The 19,700-nt window shown below is 34.9% G+C and overlaps 1 protein-coding gene across 10 annotated transcripts in view; it reads right to left on the bottom strand.

The window, feature by feature from the left end:
- Positions 1 to 19,700, bottom strand: part of CBLB (Cbl proto-oncogene B) — a 191,054-nt gene that overhangs the window by 47,387 nt on the left and 123,967 nt on the right. For all 10 annotated transcript variants that reach the window (XR_005883915.1, XM_040980529.1, XM_040980535.1 and 7 more), the window contains one exon: positions 8,391 to 8,594. Coding sequence is in view for 9 of the 10 variants with exons in the window: in XM_040980529.1 (XP_040836463.1) it covers positions 8,391 to 8,594 (204 nt within the window). In the remaining variant the exon portion in view is untranslated. The remainder of the gene's footprint in view (positions 1 to 8,390; positions 8,595 to 19,700) is intronic.

Genomic DNA, 19,700 nt, shown 5'->3' with positions numbered 1-19,700 from the left:
CAACAGTAGGATGTGGAATTTGCTCTAAGTAAGCCATTGTGCAGTACCCAATAACATTTGCAGAGCGGTAACCATGAAGACTGGTTCATTCCTTTATCTTGATATTAGGTACGTCTCACTTTTATCTAGCATTACATGTCATTTCAGAACATTAGAATGAATTATATTATTTCATTTTGGCTCTTTTCAACCCAAAGAATGGGACCTACCTTGATTCTGGCCTGTATTATCATACTAGCATATTTGTCTAACTAACCATTTCTTTTAAACGCTTTAATCCTGGGGACTAATGAGCACATCTTTTGCTGGTTGGAATCCTTGAATTCTATAAACTTAAGACTACACTAGATTCTACACACTGAACAGTTTTTCATAGTCCTTTGCTTTTCAAAATGATAAATACCATTCTTCGTATCTGTGACAAAATTTACAGAATTCTTTAGCCCTTAGAATGTGATGCTAAAAACTACTATAAAGAATAGAGAAATCCTCACTTGCAATTTTACCAGAGAATCCTGGCAGCAAAAGCCAAAGAAATACTCAGAAGCCTATTTCGGCAGGCTGAACAATTACTAATAATCACGGACCATGTTATTTCAGTTATTCTTCGGTTTCAGCCTGAGTTCAAGAATGATTTTGTAAAAGCTTTCTAATAAAATCCATTATAATGGAAATGGGAAAACATGTGGTAAGAAGCTTCAAGCCTAGTCAGGTTATTATAAAAACAGGACAAGAGAAAAATCTCTTCCATTGCTAATAAAATAAGGCTTCTGAAAATCCTAGAGATAATCAAAGACAACTTGACGGTACTTCTAATTTTTACTTAATGAATTTTCACATCTTGTCATTGTAGATATATGTATTATAGAAACAATAATGGGAAAGCTTGACCATCAGTTTCTGACTAACTGCATGAAAGTTAATATGGGATATAAATAAAACTTGTTACAATAATCAGTGTATCTTCCTTTCTGCTAAGTATTCTCTTTTTCCTTTTTTTTTCTCACATTACCTTGTGAACCTAAAATCAAATTTATTTAAAAAAGGTACCGATATATAAAAATATTCAGAAAGCAGACATAACCAAAACCATTGCGCACACTCGCGCGTGCACACGCTCTCTCTCCCTCTCCGTCTCTCCCCCATATACATATGAACACCACGGTTTAAATCAAAATGAATTTTGTTATTTACTTTGGAGTATCTCTCTCATAGGTCCTTTTCAGAAAATAAAAGTTCATACAAGGAATGTTGAGTAGAAAACAATATAGGAAGATAAACATCTTACTGCATTTCTTTTTATACGAGTAACCGATACCTAAAAGAAAGTAGCTGACTGACCAGTGTGCAAAGTAATGTTCAATAATTGAATAGCTGAATTATTATCTATGCCCCACTAATATTTACTAAAAATTATCACATACTATAAATTAGAATCAATAAAGAAGAGAAAGACACTAGACTGCCTTTTTCTTTGAGACTTGCCAGGGAGGTGTGTCAAAGAATTTGCCAATAGGGTCTATTTTATAGTAGTACAGACTCAGATGCACTCTCAAAACAGTAAACTTTGCTAACTACAACAGCAATACTGCTTCTCCCTGAAGTCACTTCTTGAGAGGAGGCATAATCTCTTGTCCTGTGACTGGACTCCTAAATCTTCCTATTTCTTTGAAGTCTCACATTTTAAACACTAATAAGATTTTTGCATCCTCAACTAAACATAGGCTGTGATTTTAATTTTAATTTATAGTTCTCCTTTATTTACATATCTCACCCTTAAATCCTGTAGTAAAATGTGTGTTCCGGCAGTATGCTGTGCTATCTTCTCAGACCATTTAGTTTACTCAAGTTGCATCACCGATTTTGAGAAGTCAGCAAAGGGGTGACACATAATTTACAAATATTATCATAAAAATGGTTGTTAAATAAGAACATTTGAGAACAAAAGAAATTTTAGAGGCTCAAAAGACCTTTATGAGAAATCCTCACTGTTCTTAACAGTGATGCCATAAAGAACCGCAATCTACATAACCGCGATCCCTCACCCTACTTTTCAAAACACTCAATTATTTCCAATTTGGTTATTCAGAAAATAACAAAGTTTTAAGCTTCTCCACATTATTTATCGTAAAATAATATTTCATTTGACATGCTGGTAATTTTGTATTTTTTTGATTGTTGCATGGTACAGTTTAACAGGCACTGGGGTTTCCCTTCTCCCTCCCTATACTCCCATCCCCTCCTCTCTGTATTTCCTATGAGTTACAAACAAAACATGACATAAAAGTAAATGATTTTAATATGGTCATATAAAAATTGTATTTATATAATACTAAGTAGTAGTAATGTTATAAAATGTAGGTAATACTACATAAATATACATGAAATACATACACCCAAATGCTTATTAAAACAATTTTACTAATTCTTCCTAAATAGGAAAATTTCTACCTAAAAGAAGGATGTTTCTACCAATATCTGAAGTATATTGATTTATTAAAATACAGTGCTAATTCATGGATTTTAGCACTATATGTAAATATTATGAATTATAACTAATATTTGCCATTACCAGATGCCTGTAGAGTTCTAACAGCTTTAAATGCATTAATCATTCAATATTAACCCTAATAGGACGGGTAGCATGAGCCAGGTAGAGATGTTGGAGTGTGGGAGTTAATAGGAAGGGTTCAACATTGTAAGTCACACAGAGACCAACTGATAAAGCTATTACATAAACTCAGACCAACCGACTCCTGGCAATGAAATTCTACTTTGGAATAAAATACACCGATGGACACACTTCCTGGGCAGAGTGTCTCAGGCGCTTGCTGCCTGCTTGAGGACCACGTGAAACTGAGCATGAAAAAGGACAACTCACAGCTCCTGCCCCTCATGAGCTGAGAAGGTGGACCTCATGCTGAATGTAACCGTTCAAGTACTTGCTTCTCCTTTACTATGAGTTCAAACCAGTTTTGAGGACTATTTACCCATGTATACAAGGCCCACTATAACATTATATAATACCTGAATAAGGCAGCTGTTTCCTTTATTCACCTACAAATAGGACTATTGTGCATTCAGGTCATTAAAATTAATAACAATTCAAGCACAAACCTGTGCCTCTGAATTGGTATTGTCACATATGACTCGTGCTACATTTTGAGGAAAAGGTGAGGTATACTGGCACTGTGCTCAGAGTAATTCTTCCAGGGTGAGTTACAACAGGGTTAGCACCTCTGGCCCTGTCACTCAGTGCTAGCAGCAGCAACCATGTCTGTTATTGTGGAGTACAGAAATGGTGTCATTATTTCTGAATGCACTCAGTAAGTAGAACTGACAAGTTGAAATCTCATCCTACCACACTGGATATCTAATTCTATTTTTCTGTTTCATTTTTTTTTCCCTCCAACACTTGATGCTATTCCTGAGGGTAGAATTTAAGTAAAAAACACAAAACATCTCTATAAATAATGCAAAAATATTGATTTGAACACATAAATCTTATGTCCTAATGAGGAACACTATAGAACATTTCTCTACACTTACTAGGGAAAAGAAATGATTACATAATACAGAGTTTTTAGTTGGTAATAGGTATTCAATTTGTTGAAGGCAACATTACGAGAACATATAAAAAAGAATAATTTCCAAGATCACTGATCAAAAGAAGTTTCCATCCTAATATATTCCCTCATTATTATTTTCAAACTTCTTGGGCCTGGTATGGTGGCCTGGTGACTGTGTCCTTGCCTTGCATGCACCAGGATCCCATTAGGGATCTGGTTCATGTTCCACATGCCCCACTGCCCGTCCATCCCTGCTTGTGGCCTGGGAAGGTCACGGTGGAGGGACGGCCCAAACCCATGGGACCCTGTACTTGCATGAAGACCCTTTAGAGGCTCCTGGCTCCTGACTTCGGATCAGCTCAGCTCTGGCCACTGTGCCCAATTGGGGAGTGGACTAGCGGACAGACTATCTTTCTGTCTCTCCTTCTCTCTGTGAATCTGCCTTACTAATAAAGTAAATAAATAATTCTTTTTAAAACTTGATTTAACATTTCTCCTAAAATTATGGAATGGATAGGGGCACAGGAATTAATGGTTCATTTAGTATGTCAGTCTGTCACTGAACTTAATTTGTATGTAATTTTATGGACTTTGTGATTAATGTGTTCTATCAATACAACAGCTAATACACTGTCTTCTCTTACATCTTTGGCAAAACAAGTCTCTAAGGAGTGACAGGTCCACTTTCTTAGCTGTAATCTGACTGAAACCAAGCAGAAGTTTGTGATTTTCATACCAATCACAGCCTGGACTTCTCTGAGAATTCATATCAGATTGAATTATACTGCAAACCTGCAGGTTCAGAACTCAGGCCAGGATGTGGATTAAGGCAATATCAAAAACACCTTCTAGTTTAAATTGTAAACTACTTTCTTATCTAGAAAAGCTGCTATTCCAGTTTGTTACAGATTCCTACATTCTCCTTGCTCCTGCATGTAACAGCTTTAAGAAATATTATTAACTGACAAAAGAAATAACTAAAAACACATTACAGATGTTCAGTATGCCACTGTTTATACACGCCAGCTGTGGAATGTTACTACGGTCATAGGCATATTCAAGCAGCTCAGTCGTCTAGGCTATGATGAAAGCATTACCAATTTAAAGAATGCAATATGCTTAAGACAGGCAGAAGCAATTTCACAATATTGTTAGTCATGAACTTGCTCAAACAAGAGGAGAAAGATGAATATTTGAAATAACAGAAAAAAAAACTAAGTCATTCAGTTGACAATGACTGACAGTCAGTCCTGGAGTTGAGCAACATTTTAAAAATGAATGAATGAATGAATTCTTAAATAAAACAGAATGATTTTTTATAAAGAAGAAAATATGCACAGAAAAGATATTCTCTTTCAAGACAGCCATTTGATTCTACTTATATCTTCATGTAAGACAATTGAATAAAATATCTTTATGACATTTATCACACATCTAGTCTGCAGACTTGCAAAGATTAAAAAATGCACAAGATCAGGTAATTGTCCACAAGAAACATGCGTGCATGTGTGTCCACAATTTATTTCAATTTGTAAATATTTCCTGAATATGGTTAAGTGCCAGGAAGATAATGTCCAAAGCTTTATAAACTAATAGTTTAATGAAGGAGACAGTCTTCTAAATAAAACACAATAATTCACTGCAATTCTTAAAATAGAAATTTCAATAAAACACTATGGAGAAATTTGTCAAGCCCTCTTCTCCTCAGTGATTCCTAAAGGTTTGATGCTTGGCCATATACCAAAATGTGGGTTTTACTGAAAATTAAGCAATAAGGACTTATGAAATAGAATAAAATTCACCATGTGCTTAAATAGTGACAGGTATATCACTTTATATTTGTTGACCATGATTCTCCAATTCAAAACAAACCATTTGGTTAGCATATCAACATACGGAAGCACAGTGCTGACTATAGTGAAAGCCTTATTAAATGACCCTGCTGATTGCCAAGTAAGTCACCAAAGTGTCATTAGGGGACAATGACGTCAGAGAGCTTTCCATCAGAAAGGAATAATGCAGAATTTTGTCAGCTTCTAGACAGAAGAGTACAGCACCTCAGAAGGAATACACCATGCACAGTTGGGGGAGTGCCGAAGATCAGGAGAACCGGTGGAATCAGATTTGGGATATTCTGATCCTGACTGATTACATTAAGCACTTTTCAAACTCTACCCTGGTTCAATGGAACACAGGATAAAATCACAACTTCTCCTGAACTCATATAGGGCTCTATTTCCCTAAGAAGTAAGGAATGTTTTAAGAAAAAAAAGGACTGCTCTTAAGAAAATTACTTTTAAGAAGAAAAAAAATCATTTTAATAATATGAATTTAAATACTGTTCTCCTGACCAGAAAACACTGTAATCTGAGTCACTTTAACTCCTTGAGCCACCGGGAGGGCTTCAGAGGAGGGGCATGGTTCAATACACATTTTTAAAATGCTGATTGCATTCCACAACTGGGACAGCAAACTTTTTCTTCAATGATTAGACAGCAAGTGTTTTAGATTATGAGTAAAAAATGCAAAATAAGGAAATTATATATTTACAATATTTTATAGTTAAATATACATCTTCAAATATATGTTCAACGTAATATATTTACACTTAAATTTAAATCATAAATGTGAAAACATCTTTAACTCACAATAAAAAGGCCAATAAAATAATCAAAATTAACAAATAATACCTAAAAACTGTATTCTTAATAACTTGTAAGGGTGCTATTTTTATCACTTTCCAGAAAGACAGGAGGCACAGAGTAGACAAAGAATTTGGTTTATTAAATATTAATTTGTAGATTACAGAATTAGCATCTCCAAACCTTTTGGATAAGAGCAAGCATTATCTGTGACATCCCAAGCAGCGCTCTCACACTCAGATGACATCAATTTACTAACTCCTATTACCAAGGATATCTTAGCATGTTTATAAGACAATTAACATCAGTAATAGTCAATACTTATGATTTCAATGACCTGATATTGGTCCAGGATTTTAAATCTTTGATTTCATTTAATCATCGTAACACCCAAAAGAGAAGGTACTGTTTCCATTCTGTTTTATAAAGCAGCAAACTGATGAGAAAGGAATTAAGTCAGTTCCCTGGGATTCCCCTGCACTACTGCTAAGAATTGGTATATTTAAGTCTCCCTAAAATCAAATTTTTGATTGTCTTCAGGCTCATCTGAATTTTCTCTTTCAATTTGATGGTTTTTTCCTCACTGTTGAGAAATACCTGCTAGTGTTCCTGGAAATGATTTCTGTGTGTAAGAGATCACATCAATAAAAACTAAAAACTAATCACCATTGGTGGAAATCAAAGGGTAAAGTTGGATAACGTTTCTCTCAGTTAAAGTGCAAAATTGATTCAAAAACAATCAAGTCAAGAACAACATCCTGACCAAATCAAAATTTGAATCGTGATACTGGTAAAGCTAACGGATAGTCATACATTAAAAAAGCTTCGCATAAAAAATCCCAAGGGAATGTCATTGGACAGCATGGGCCAAGGGAATCGAGAAAAGCCAGAGGTTTTCCAAGAGGCGAACTCAGACACAACCCCAATGAAATGCCTCATTTGTTATCTTCATCAAGTGTTTCATTGCCACAGAGAAAGGGCACAACTTGCATTAACATTTGATGCAATTACACAGTGCCATCATTCTATTTAGACGGCAAGTAATTTCCCCAGTAATTGTCAAAATCTAGCAATACATAGGATTCTGATTTCTATGTTGACAAAGCTTTGTAAGCTATCCTTTTTTTTTTTTTTTAAGATTTCTTTTACTGGAAAGGCAGAGTTAGAGTCAGAGAAGGAGAGACGGAGAAAAAAGATCTTCTGTTCTCTGCTTTACTCCCTAAATGGACAAAACAGCCAGAATTGGGCTGGTCTGGAATAGAAGCCAGGTCCCCTACATGAGTTCAGGGACTAAGAACTTGAATTATCCTTTTCAAGTCATAAGCAAGAAGCTGGATTAGAAGTGGAGAAGCCATGTTCAAATCCAAGCCCATAAGGGATGCCGGTGCCACAGGTGGATATGCCACCAGGTCAGCCCCTGTAGGTTATTTTAACTTGGTAGAGATGAGTGCCATGAATCAGGAAAAAGGTGGTACCTATGCAGAACTTTTATAGCATTAGCTCCCATTTCTCTCAATGTGAGAACACACAAAAAATTCTGAGTAAAATTCCAGTTTCACGTATCAGTAATCAGACAAAGGCTGATGTCTAGGAGTTTAGCACTCCTTATTACTGCATTTATGTTTTGAAATTCAATTACTTGGTATTCTGTTACACTAAACAGTCTTTAGCGAACTGGTTATATAAACTCCAGACTATAACATCCATTCTCCATGAGTGTACAAGGGCAATTTTCTGAGTTGGCCATAGTGATGAACAAAACCAGTCAATGCTAAATTCAGCGATATGCGCTGTATGACTATTTAGAAACAAAACAGCTAGAATGCATCAGTGTTAAACAATTTTATCAAATGTTTCTTCACTTTAATAATTTCTTCTCTAACACTGTTCTTCAGATTGATTATTGTCATGAAGATGTTAAATTCTATAATAACCCTATCACTTTTATTTCTCATCTTGAAATCTAAAATTCATGAGTCTAGTTTTTTTATTTGGGCAGAGTTCAGTTATCTCTCCATTGTATTAATCTGTCAACATTACTCATATTGGCATCTTTCTTTTCCCAGAATCTAGAGTCCTTTCCCAAATTCAAGTATGCCCACATCACTCTGTGGCAGCATCATTACTTTTTTATATCCTCACGCTCCTCTAATTGAACACACATTCAGCTCAGTCTTACCTTTCGAACATTTGCCAGTCTGTTCATCATCAAGGACTCCTCTCGGTCATCATCGTCATCCAAGTCGAGCATTGGCATGCCAAAAGGGTCAATTATGCTGCAGCACCTAGAGCCTTCATCTCTAGGATCGAAGGGGTCCACGATTATGGGCTCAGTTCCTTTTATTTCACAACGACAGAAGGGGCATCCCTGGCCATCAGATTCCTGAAGAAACAGAAAATGCAACCATTGGTATTTGTTTAAAAAGAAAATATAACGAGAAGTACAATTCTTCCTTTACCTACCAAAAACGTCAAAAAGAGGTTTCTGGGTCGGCAGCATGGAAAATTAGCTTAGACAAGGCAGCAGGAGCATAAGAGGGAGTGAACAAATTATATGATACATATTCAGTGTTTTGCATTTCCAAGAATAATTTTCTTTTATTAAAAAAGACTGATTTGGCAGGGAAATTGAGCCTATTTATTTTCCTAAATGTTCGCTTCTAATTCTAATGTATCAAGAAGAAACTAGACATTGAGTCATTATTCGCTTCAATGGAATGCTTAGAGAACTAACTATAACAAGGACATTTGGCAAATAAACAAATAAAGCTATGTTATCAATAAGAAGAATCCATTTCAAAATCTGGAAGGGTTCCTGTGGATATAACCATTGCTAAATAGTACCATTTTAACTGCAAGGCTTTAAAAAATCTTGATTTGTAAGGGATTTGAGGGGAAAAGAAAGCAAATTCATTACACTGAGTAATCAAAAACCTGTCACATCTGACATAGCTCATTTAGAATACAGTACTTTGTGAGATACTAAGTTTTGCTCATAATCTTGCTTTCAAATTAGTTACTACCAAAAGATTGGTTCAAAAACGTCTGTGCTGCAAATCATCTATTCACAATTATAAGAGGTTTTGTTAAAAGCATCCCAAATTAATTTCTCAGAATTAATTGCATTAAGAATTCAAAACTGGAAACAGGGCAAGCATATTTACTTGCGCTGTAGAGATAAAATGTTTTAAAATATTCACCGCCTTGTTTTTGTATTTTGCAATAATTTTAATAGTACACTATTTTAAAACTAGTCAAAGCTATGAAATCATTTTAGGGCATAATCAGATAAATCAGCAGTACTGTGGAGACAAAACAGGATGTAAATAATAGTAATATTGAAACTGTCCAGTAAATAACTCAGGTCACCCACCCACTTGTTTAGATGGGAGATCTACTTGCCTCAAAGGGTCACACATCAATGGCAGAACAATTCTCTTGGGAGACAGTTACCATGTGTATACTTTGAGGCAGATTCTATACCATGTAGCATATTTTATTTAAACTACACCCAGATTAATAGACTGAATGTTTTATTTGTCGAGTAAACGGTCAACAATAACAACAATAATCACTCTGGATTAGTAACTGAAAAGAAACTAACACTGCTTACTCATCCAACTCTGCATGCTCAAGACTGGCAGACATGTAACACTTTAAATATTCTCTGCATTGTTTAAAAAAACAATGAAACTAAGTATTTTTTTTCTAGTTTTTTTTCCAACTTTTGAAACACAGGGCTAAATATTTGAGGAACCATACATTTTCACCTTTCAATAACAAGATCATTAAATTTTATACCTTATATTGTCACCTGGGGAAAATTTCCTACTACAATAGTCAAAACAGATCCATATTATTTGCCTGTGGCAGATTTTACTTCAGGTCATTCTAAAAAAAAAAAAAAAAAAAAAAAAGAAAGAAAGAAAGAAAAAAGCACTCTACCCTGCAGTCAGTTGGAGTCTTGGTGCTCCACTTCTGACCCAGTTCTCTGAGGGCAGAAGATGGAACTAAGTCTTAGAACCCCAGCTCCCTACATGGGAGAACTGGATGGAGTTTCTGCTGATGGAGTTTTTGAACCCTGAATTTCATTAGGCCCAGATTTGGCTTCTACAGGAATATGGAAGGAAGCCTATGTTTTTCCTTCTCCCTTTTTAAATCATTATTTATACTGAATACAAAAATATTTATATATAAAGAAAAAAGAGTTCTCATAGGTAAAACCAACCTATGTGGAACAGTTGTTTTCTGTACCTTTTATGCATAAAAAAAAAGCTGTACTCTGAGCCTAACGAACACATTTTACTCAAAGATTTAAAGACATTATTATATAAAATTTCAAATACATGTACAATTAGAGAAAAGTGTAACTCTCTGTGTAATTTCATTCCTACATCAATTTTCAACTCATGCCCCAATCAAGTTTCATCTATATGTTCATTTGCTATCTTCGTTCTTTATTGTGAAGTACATATTTCAAGTAAAAAATTCACCCATAAATATTTTAGTCCAGGAAACTAGAAATAGGAAATCTTAATTAAACACTATCCCACTCAATCTAAATCATTAAATTCATTTTATTTTTGAGAGCAGTGTATTGTACAAATCATCCTGTTAAGTTACAGAGCTTTCTCTTAGAAACACCCAGGATAATTTACATGCTGCTCTGGGTAAGGAAGGCTTTCAGTTTGATCAATTTCCTCATAACCACTAACTGATAACTTCCATTTTCATCTACTCTTCAAAAGGTTTTGCTGAAAAGATTGCTTTCATTTCCTTCTTCCCAATACAAACAACAGTTCTAAATAATACTAGAAAAAGACTAGAAATGGTTTATGCAAGACTGAATTTGTTTTTCTCTATGTATCCCACCTGGAAATTTTTATGTTTGTTATAAAAAAAATTGTGGATGTTTATCCAACAGCCATGTTATAAGAGTAGTTACTACAAAACAGAATTTTTGATCAGTGTAATTCAAAAATGACATTCCCTGTTACATCAACAAAGTAGCTTCTATGAACCACTATTTTCATTTTCAATTGGATCACAGTAACTGCCTCTGCTTAATGGCTTTTTTTCTAATCTAACTACACTCATCAGTTTTTCTTTATAAATTTACTATTATCACATGCAAACTCAATATAACCATAAGTTCTCAAGTGGCACCACAGTTATTCTGCCCTAGTTTCTGTGATGTAGTTGACCGAATACACATAAAGAATACTGAATTTGGGCAGCAACTCATGAGCATTGTACCTTAGTAATTAAAATGATTTAAAAATGTTTCTGTTAACATACACTCAATATACCAGACCATTGGTAAATGCAGAAAGACCAAAAAAAAAAAAAAAAAACACCCTTCCTTTTAAAAATTTTCAACGCATTCATTTTGTATTGGTGCTAAGAGGAAGTATTCAGGACTCCATTTATTCTAACTGACTCAGTAGATTTCATTTCCTCAAATAAAAACTTTGAAACAGAAATTTTCAACAAATACTACATAGATCTAAAGTTTTACTCAGATTTTTCATTAAATCCATTATTACTACAAGGTATACAATGTGAGGTAGTCCTAGAATAATTTAACAGAAAACCTATCACTAAAATGCAAGGTCTGGGTTTCTCACAAACATGTTATATGAAAATCCAAATGAATATTTTACTACCATTTCAACATCGTTATCATCACCATGGATAGAACACATTCTAATACTGTTTACATAGTCTAGAGTAATACTCTCTTATAAGCAAAAGAGTATACATTGGCACACATTACCTCTCATTAGACTTACTTTACAAACCATTCAATTGCTGTGTGTATCTACATGTGTGACTTTTTCTACCACCAGTAACTTCGAATTTGCACTAGTTTGCTGTATTTTCATGTAGTTGTGAAACTGGTATATATCTTTATTCCCTAGCAATCTGTGTTAACTATACATAAAAAAGTAAACTAGCAGATGCCTGAGTATATACCAACTATGTTCACAGAACAGTATTTGCAACAAAATTAACCTGTTCAAGGAATGAATAAAAGAATAAATGAGAATAGTTAATAGTAAATTTAACCTAAATGCTCCAAGTAGCAAAGTTTTTTTTTTTTTTTGGTTTTGATTCTGTTTTATGATGAATAAGGAAACACAGCAGACTCTCAGTTTTCATCTAGCAGACTTATAAAGATTTGTGCAGTTAACCAGTAAAGCAGCATAGAAATTCTAAATTAGGACATTGGACTGGACTTCCTCCTGTTATTGCCATGTGACACTAAACAATTTGTTGTAGTATGTAATCAAATAATTCAAAAATTAAGGGATATTTCATATATTGAGTGAGAAATTATTTCTACATATAAAGTGTTATATGCAAACTTCAGTGGCAAAATTACAATGAAAACAATCTCAAGAATGAAGAAGTATAGTAAAAAAACTGAGGAAGCATGTTATCATTTGATCTCCTATTTTCAAGGCAATCACACTGTGTACTGTCATGAATAAAATTTGAAAATTGAATAACTAAGAATTCATAAATCAACTGAACCTGAAAACAGAAGATACCATCTAAGTTCAACTATTAGTTAAAATATTAGGAAAAATGAAAATTCAAGGAACTGGTGGAAACATTATAAAGTAATTCATGTGATCTTATGAGCTATAATATTACTACCTACTTAGCAAGAAGAAAATGGAAAGTTTATATAATTTCATAAAGGTCATACAGATAAGCAATACTGGATAAAAATCACAAAAAACCAAGTGTGCTTTATGAATCTAACCATTACTTTACCACAATATAGTATTATAAGCTCAGTTTTGTTATAAAAATATCATAGCTGTAAGACAATATCTAGTGGTCCATTTTCAAAACAGAACAGAAAATTACTGTTAGCTGATCTGCAGATGTGGAAAAGCTCAAAAGAATTGTGAATGTGTGCAGTTTGAACGTTTGAGTTATCAAGGCCTTCAGTTTAATGGAATCACTTTAAAACACCTAAAATACATATAGAAAAAATCTATGTCAAAATCAACTGCAAGTATTTTCAGAAGGCCAATATCTACTACTGTCCAGACAATGGCAACACAGTATGCATTCACCTGATTTAGTCATAAGACTGAGAGGCAAACCTTTTCTCTACAAGACCTTATTTTCTTACCTTATTTGACTCAAAGATCTTATTTTCTCCTACAGTATCACCATAATTCATGATATCAGTGTAATATTTTGGACAACTTTGGTGCTCTGCATTATTCCAAAAATCTTTTATTTTGCACACTTACTATCTGTGCTGCCGAAGCGAGCACTATTTTGCCACATTTACCAAGAAAAACATGACACATAATCAGAGAGAAATGATTAAGTACATTATCGAAGGCAAATATTGTTTTCTTTTTTATGGCACAAATGTCACACAATTTCATGGAAGCTAGAAAATTGAGGGCTGGTATTGCTTTTAAAGGAAGACCCAACAATATTTTTCACTATTTCTCATTGCCTTCAACATGCCGTTTTAAATCTTGCTCCTTATCTTTCCCACAATTATTATTTTTACACCAAAAATGCTCTCTAAATTTAGGCTATTGATACATCATTATAATCACTTCCTATTAAAATCAGAATGTCTGGATTTTCAGCTATTTGTGTGTTATTGTTTTGAACACCCTAACATCTGTTCTTTGAAATATTTCAAAGCTACATACAGAGTATAATCAAAGAAAAAAGAATAATTTTACCCTGTATTAACGTCTTCAACAGTAAATAAAAACACAGTTGCATGTCTAGTGGGCAAAAATATAGATATTTTTACTATTGTAAGGAAGACTGGAAGCACACAGTTACACTTTGTGCTATTCCACTCAAAAATCCTTTTCTAGATTTCTGATAAAGGTATTAAATAAAAACATGTTCTTAATTTACACTCTGTGTAGTAATTCTGCACAATTTCTGCTATATAACATTTTGACAGGAAGGAAGATGTGAAGTTCAAGGATGAAAAGATAAATGTTGTGTTATTCTACTAACTTGTGGAAGTGAAAGAAAACCTTCCATGCTTTACTGCCAAGGGCAGAACAGAAATTCTGCACCTGGACTAACAGGGCTTCAAAAACCACCTCTAGTGAGGTGATTATTCAAGTTATTTAGTATTCTGTGCACATTTCACCTTGCTTATTTAATTTATTAAATAACACAGATGTTTCAGAAGAAGGAAGAAGCATCTGACACCTTTTTGGAGGCATGACTAATGGACCATTATGACAGCAATTAAAGAGTAACCACTTTCAGCCTATAACAACGAATTGACAATGCTACCCAGCATATCTTGGGTTTTCCATTAATTACATAAAATTTAAGTCTCTAATGAATTTCTATTAAACTGAAGTAGGGCAACAAATGGCAGGAAACCTTCATGAAGAATGACTTGCTCAAAATGCACACTTGCTGAACACATTATGTTTTAAGACTAGGGTTTAATATTTCCTATTGGTATCTGACTGATTTATCACACTTTCCTGGCAGACGTGCAGCCTTCAAAATCATTTTCAGAAAAGCAGATCCAACCAAAGTATTAGAAAGTAACAACAACACGAGCAAAAGTCTGGCATCCTTAATTAAATTTGAAAACTAGCAGGATATTCATTTCAGGTGGTCATCAATACTATGTCCATCTATTAGATTCAGATTTAATTTTAAAATCTTGACAGGGATAGCGACTTAGTGCTAGTTCAGAGATGAGAACTTGGAACAAACAACTGCTCAAACAGTTTCACAGAAAAATACTAGATACATATGTAAATAAGCAAATAAATGGATTTAAGATTTTGGAAGAGTGCTGAAACAATCCAAATACAGCTTCAAGTGAAAAAGGAAAATCACTATTGCTAACTATATTTGGGCAGAACCAACTGAAAATCTAGCCTTTTTTTCTGATATGTAAAAACCATCTACAAAATGTAAATGAATATACTGGCATAAAAATGAAAGGACATGAATTTAAGCCCTTGACCACTTTTGAATTAAGAAAAAATTTTAAAAAGATGATATGTTTTACTACTTGCATCCCAGTTCAGAGACCTAACACTCTTAGAACGTTTCCTATCATATCTACAAATTCAGATGCCATGTGAGACACAGCATAAAAATATTTGAAAATTGTGTGCTTTCTTATATGTTCATTACCAAATAGGATCAGCCCAATGAGCAACTACTGCGACCACGTTTGTGAGTTTTTAGTACTACATCTCAGATTTTACAAATATCTGCCAATTGAGTAACTATTATGATTTATTTTTGCTAAATAGGGGTAATTTACTATAACATGATCAAATTATCACTAAACAGCAGTGTTTATACAATATGAACGCTGCCTAAGTGTGGCAGCGGGCAGGAAGCAATCTGTATATAAATGGGAATTTGTTCAAAGAGCAACTTTGTTTGACAAGTAAGAACCCACCGCCACAGAAGTACAGAAAGTGCAATACCAAGCTTACTAGCCATGAGGGAAATGCACAGAAAAACCACGAGGGTCCACCTCATCCAAGCCATATTGACTACCATCTGAAAATCAGAAAATTACAAATGTTGCTGAGAATGTAGCCAAAACAGTAACTTTATCCTGTGGTGGTGGCAAGGTAAACTAGTGCAATCATTATGGAAGACAGTACAGATACTTCTCAGAAATCTGAACATTGACATACCGAACGGCACATACCAAATTACCCAATCCTGGTAATTTACCAAAAGAAATTAAATCAGTGTATGAGAGTATTATTTGTACACTGATATTTATTGTAGCTCAATTCACAATAGCTAAGACATGGAATCAACCAAGACGTCCACTAACTGTTGACAGGATAAAGGAAATGTGGTATATACACAGAATGGAATATGACTCATATAAAAAAAAAGCTGTGCTCGCTTGCTTCAGCATCACATATACTAAAACAAACAAACAAAACAGAAAGAAAGTTTCCCCTTTGCAAACAAGTGGCACAAATATCAAATGTTTTCCCTGGGCCCATCACAAGTTCAATGGCTAAATCCTCACCTTGTAAGCACCAAAATCCCATATGGGTTCCTTTTTCTGAACCAGTTGCTCAGCTTCTTATTCAGTTCCCTCTTTATGGCCAGGAAATACAGTAGAGGAAGGTCCCAAGCTTTGGGACCCTGCACTGGTGTGGGAGACCTGCAAGAAGCTCCTGATTTCTGACTTTGGATTGACCTATAACATGCAGTGAGATTCAATCAGTAATCAAAGCCCTGCCAACAAAGAAAAGTCCTGAACCAGATGGCTTCACAACTGAATTCTACCAAACGTTTCAAGAGGAACTTACCCCAATTCTACAGAAGCTTTTCCAAACAAAAGAGAGGCAATCCTTCCAAACTCTATGAAGCCAATATCACCTTAATACCAAAACCAGATGGAGAAACAACAGAAAAAGATAACTACAGACCAATATCCTTGATGAACATAGATGCAAAGATCCTCCACAAAATACTAGCCAACAGGATACAACAGTACAACAGGCAGATCATTCATCCAGACCAGGTGGGATTCACCCCAGGCATGTAGGGGTGGTTTAACATTTGTAAATCAATAAATGTGATACATCACATCAACAAATTGAAAAATAAAAACTGTATGATCCTCTTAATAAATGCATAGAAAGCATTTGATAAAATCCAACACCACTTCATGCTGAAAATCCAAAGCAAGATAGGCATAGCAGGAACATTGTACAACACAATCAAAGCAATTTACGCAAAACCCAATGCCAGCGTCAAACTAAATGGGGAAAGATTGCAAGCCTTCCCACTAAAATCTGGAACTAGACAGGGATGTCCACTGTCACCACTACTCCTCTATATAATAATGGAAGTCCTTGCCAGAGATACTAGGCAAGAAAAAAGAATTAAAAGAATCCAAATTGGAAAGAGGAAATGAAATTATCTCTATTTGCAGATGATATGATTCTCCACATAGGAGAACCAAAAGACTCAGTCAGGAGACTATTAGACCTCATAAGAGACTTTGCAGAGTAGCAGGATACAAAATTAATGAACACAAATCAATGGCACTAGTGTACACAAACAATTCCAAGAAAACAGTCCCCTTTAAAATAGAGGAGAGAATCTTAAATATCTAAGAACTAAGCTAACTGATAGGGGACTAATATCCAGGATATATAAAGAGCTTCTGAAACCCAGGATAGTAAACCAAACAAAACAGTAAAAAACTGGGCAAAGAAAATGAACAGACATTTGTCAAAAGAACAGATTCAAATGGTTAACAGACATATGAAAACAAGATCAGGCTCCCTAGCCATCAGGGAGATACAAATGAAAACCATGTTGAAGTACCACTTAACTCCAGCGAGGCAGGCCTACATTCAGAACTCAAATAACATGTGCTGGTGTGGATGTGAGGAGAAAGGTACCCTCCTTCACTACTGGTGGGAGGGTATGCTAGTGCAACTACTGTGGAAATCAGTATGGAGTGTGCTTAGAGAATTGCAAATAAATCTGCCATATGACCCTGCTATCCCACTCCTATGAATGTACCCAATAGAAATGAAATCTGAATATGAGAAAGGGATCTGCAATCCTATATTTGCAGCAGCACGATCTACACTAGCAAAAACATGGAAACAAACCAGATGTGCATCCAAAGAAGAGTGGTTAAAGAAACTGTGGGACATCTACTCCATGGAGTATTATTCAGCTATTAAGAAGAATGAAATTATGTCTTTTACAACTAGGTGGTCCCAACAAGGGACCATTTGGCTCAATCACAAAAGAGCAAATACCATATGTTCTCTAATATAAGGAAACATTTAAGGAAAGTGTAACTTCAATAAACTGATCCATATTTTTTTTCCTGGCTGCATCGCATGTGTTTTGATGTTTTTTATTTCAGTCTCATTTATTTCAAATATTTTTCTCTTGTCGAATTTCATCACTGGCTAATGAATCGCACGGTGGCATCATGTTTCCCAAGAGACTTTTGTGTTTCCTTTTTCTCACTCATGTGTTGGTTACTCAGTGGCATGTTTTTTCCCCCCCATGGTGCTGTAATTTGTTGTTGTTGCTGTTATGGCTATTGTTCTAATTCATACCAGTTGTTAGCCTTGTTTCATGGCTTCTCAGTTATGGAGTACTGGGGTCTATCATATCCAGATGTGGGGGTACAATGTAACATGCATTTCTGCTTCCAAACAAAAGAATTATTCCCAATGAAACTGTTGGAAATGTGTAGACAGTGGGATGCCAGACTGACATTGTATCACCAATGTTGTTGGGTACACTTAAATAAGAGACTAATGGAATTATGAGTCCTTATGAAGTATTGTAGCTATGTGAGGAAAACCTGTAGGAGGGTGGGAGCCTGGGGGGAGGAAATCCCAAATTAAATAAATAAATAAATAAATAAATAAATAAATAATCTATTGCAAAATGTTACATATCTTGACAAATAACTTAGTACTGGCTTTGATTTTTCTTTTTTTCTTTAAACATAAGGTATACAGAGAGTAAAACAAACAGAACTTGTTTTCTTTTACACTGAGCGATGCTCTCAGCCTAGGCTACAAAAACTACTTATGTAAAATATTTTATAAAGTAAATTTTACTAATAAATGTGTTTTGCCACAAGTTCTGTTAACTTATTTAAAGCTTCCAATAACCAAGCGAACTACAAAGTTAAAGATTAGAAGTTTCCAATAACCAAGCAAACTACAAAGTTAAAGATTAGAAGTTTTACAATACATGTAGATAGTTGTGCTCCAAGAGTACAAGCTTAAATAAACTGACAGAAATAGAAGATGCTGTATGGAGGCAGAACATAAGCAATTTGCAACCAGCCTAAAATTCTAACATTCTTTGGGGAGAAATGCCAAGATTTAAGTGATTCACACCCAAAAGAACCACACTATCCCACCAGGCACGAGAGTCATTCCCAAATGTTTGTCCTGGATTCAGCAACATCTCTATAATATCTTCTACTGACAGATTCAAAATTGTTCGCAAAACCATGATTTTGTCTTTTACCAGAATATCTAAATGTATTTAAAGCCATTTTTTAAAAGGTCTTGCTAAGTTCACAAGAGTATCACTAATGACATAGCCGAAGTATTAATCAACAACACACAGGCTGAAAATTTTTGCTGATGCCAAATTGAGCATCGTTCTTCCTCCAATGTCTCCTGTACTGCCAAAAACTCACACAATATCACAAGGAGGTAAAAATAAGAGTCAGAATAAAACGAACGAACAAAAAACAAAAGTGGGGCTGGCACAGTATAGTGAGTAAATCTGCCACTTTCAATACTGTCAACCCTTATCACCAGCATGACCTGCTGCTCCACTTCCTATCCAGCTCAGTGCTAATGTGCCGGGGGAAGCAGTGGAGAACAGCCACATTGCTTGGGCTCTTTTCACCTACATAGGAGACATGTATGAAATCCCTGGCTTCAGCCCGGCACAGCCCAGTCACTACAGC

Source organism: Ochotona curzoniae, unplaced genomic scaffold, assembly GCF_017591425.1.
Source record: "Ochotona curzoniae isolate NIBS_2020 unplaced genomic scaffold, NIBS_Ocur_1.0 contig_3498, whole genome shotgun sequence".
Taxonomy (NCBI): Eukaryota; Metazoa; Chordata; class Mammalia; order Lagomorpha; family Ochotonidae; genus Ochotona; species Ochotona curzoniae.
Note: the sequence above shows the minus strand (reverse complement) of the source record. Positions and strands in the feature narration are given on the sequence as shown.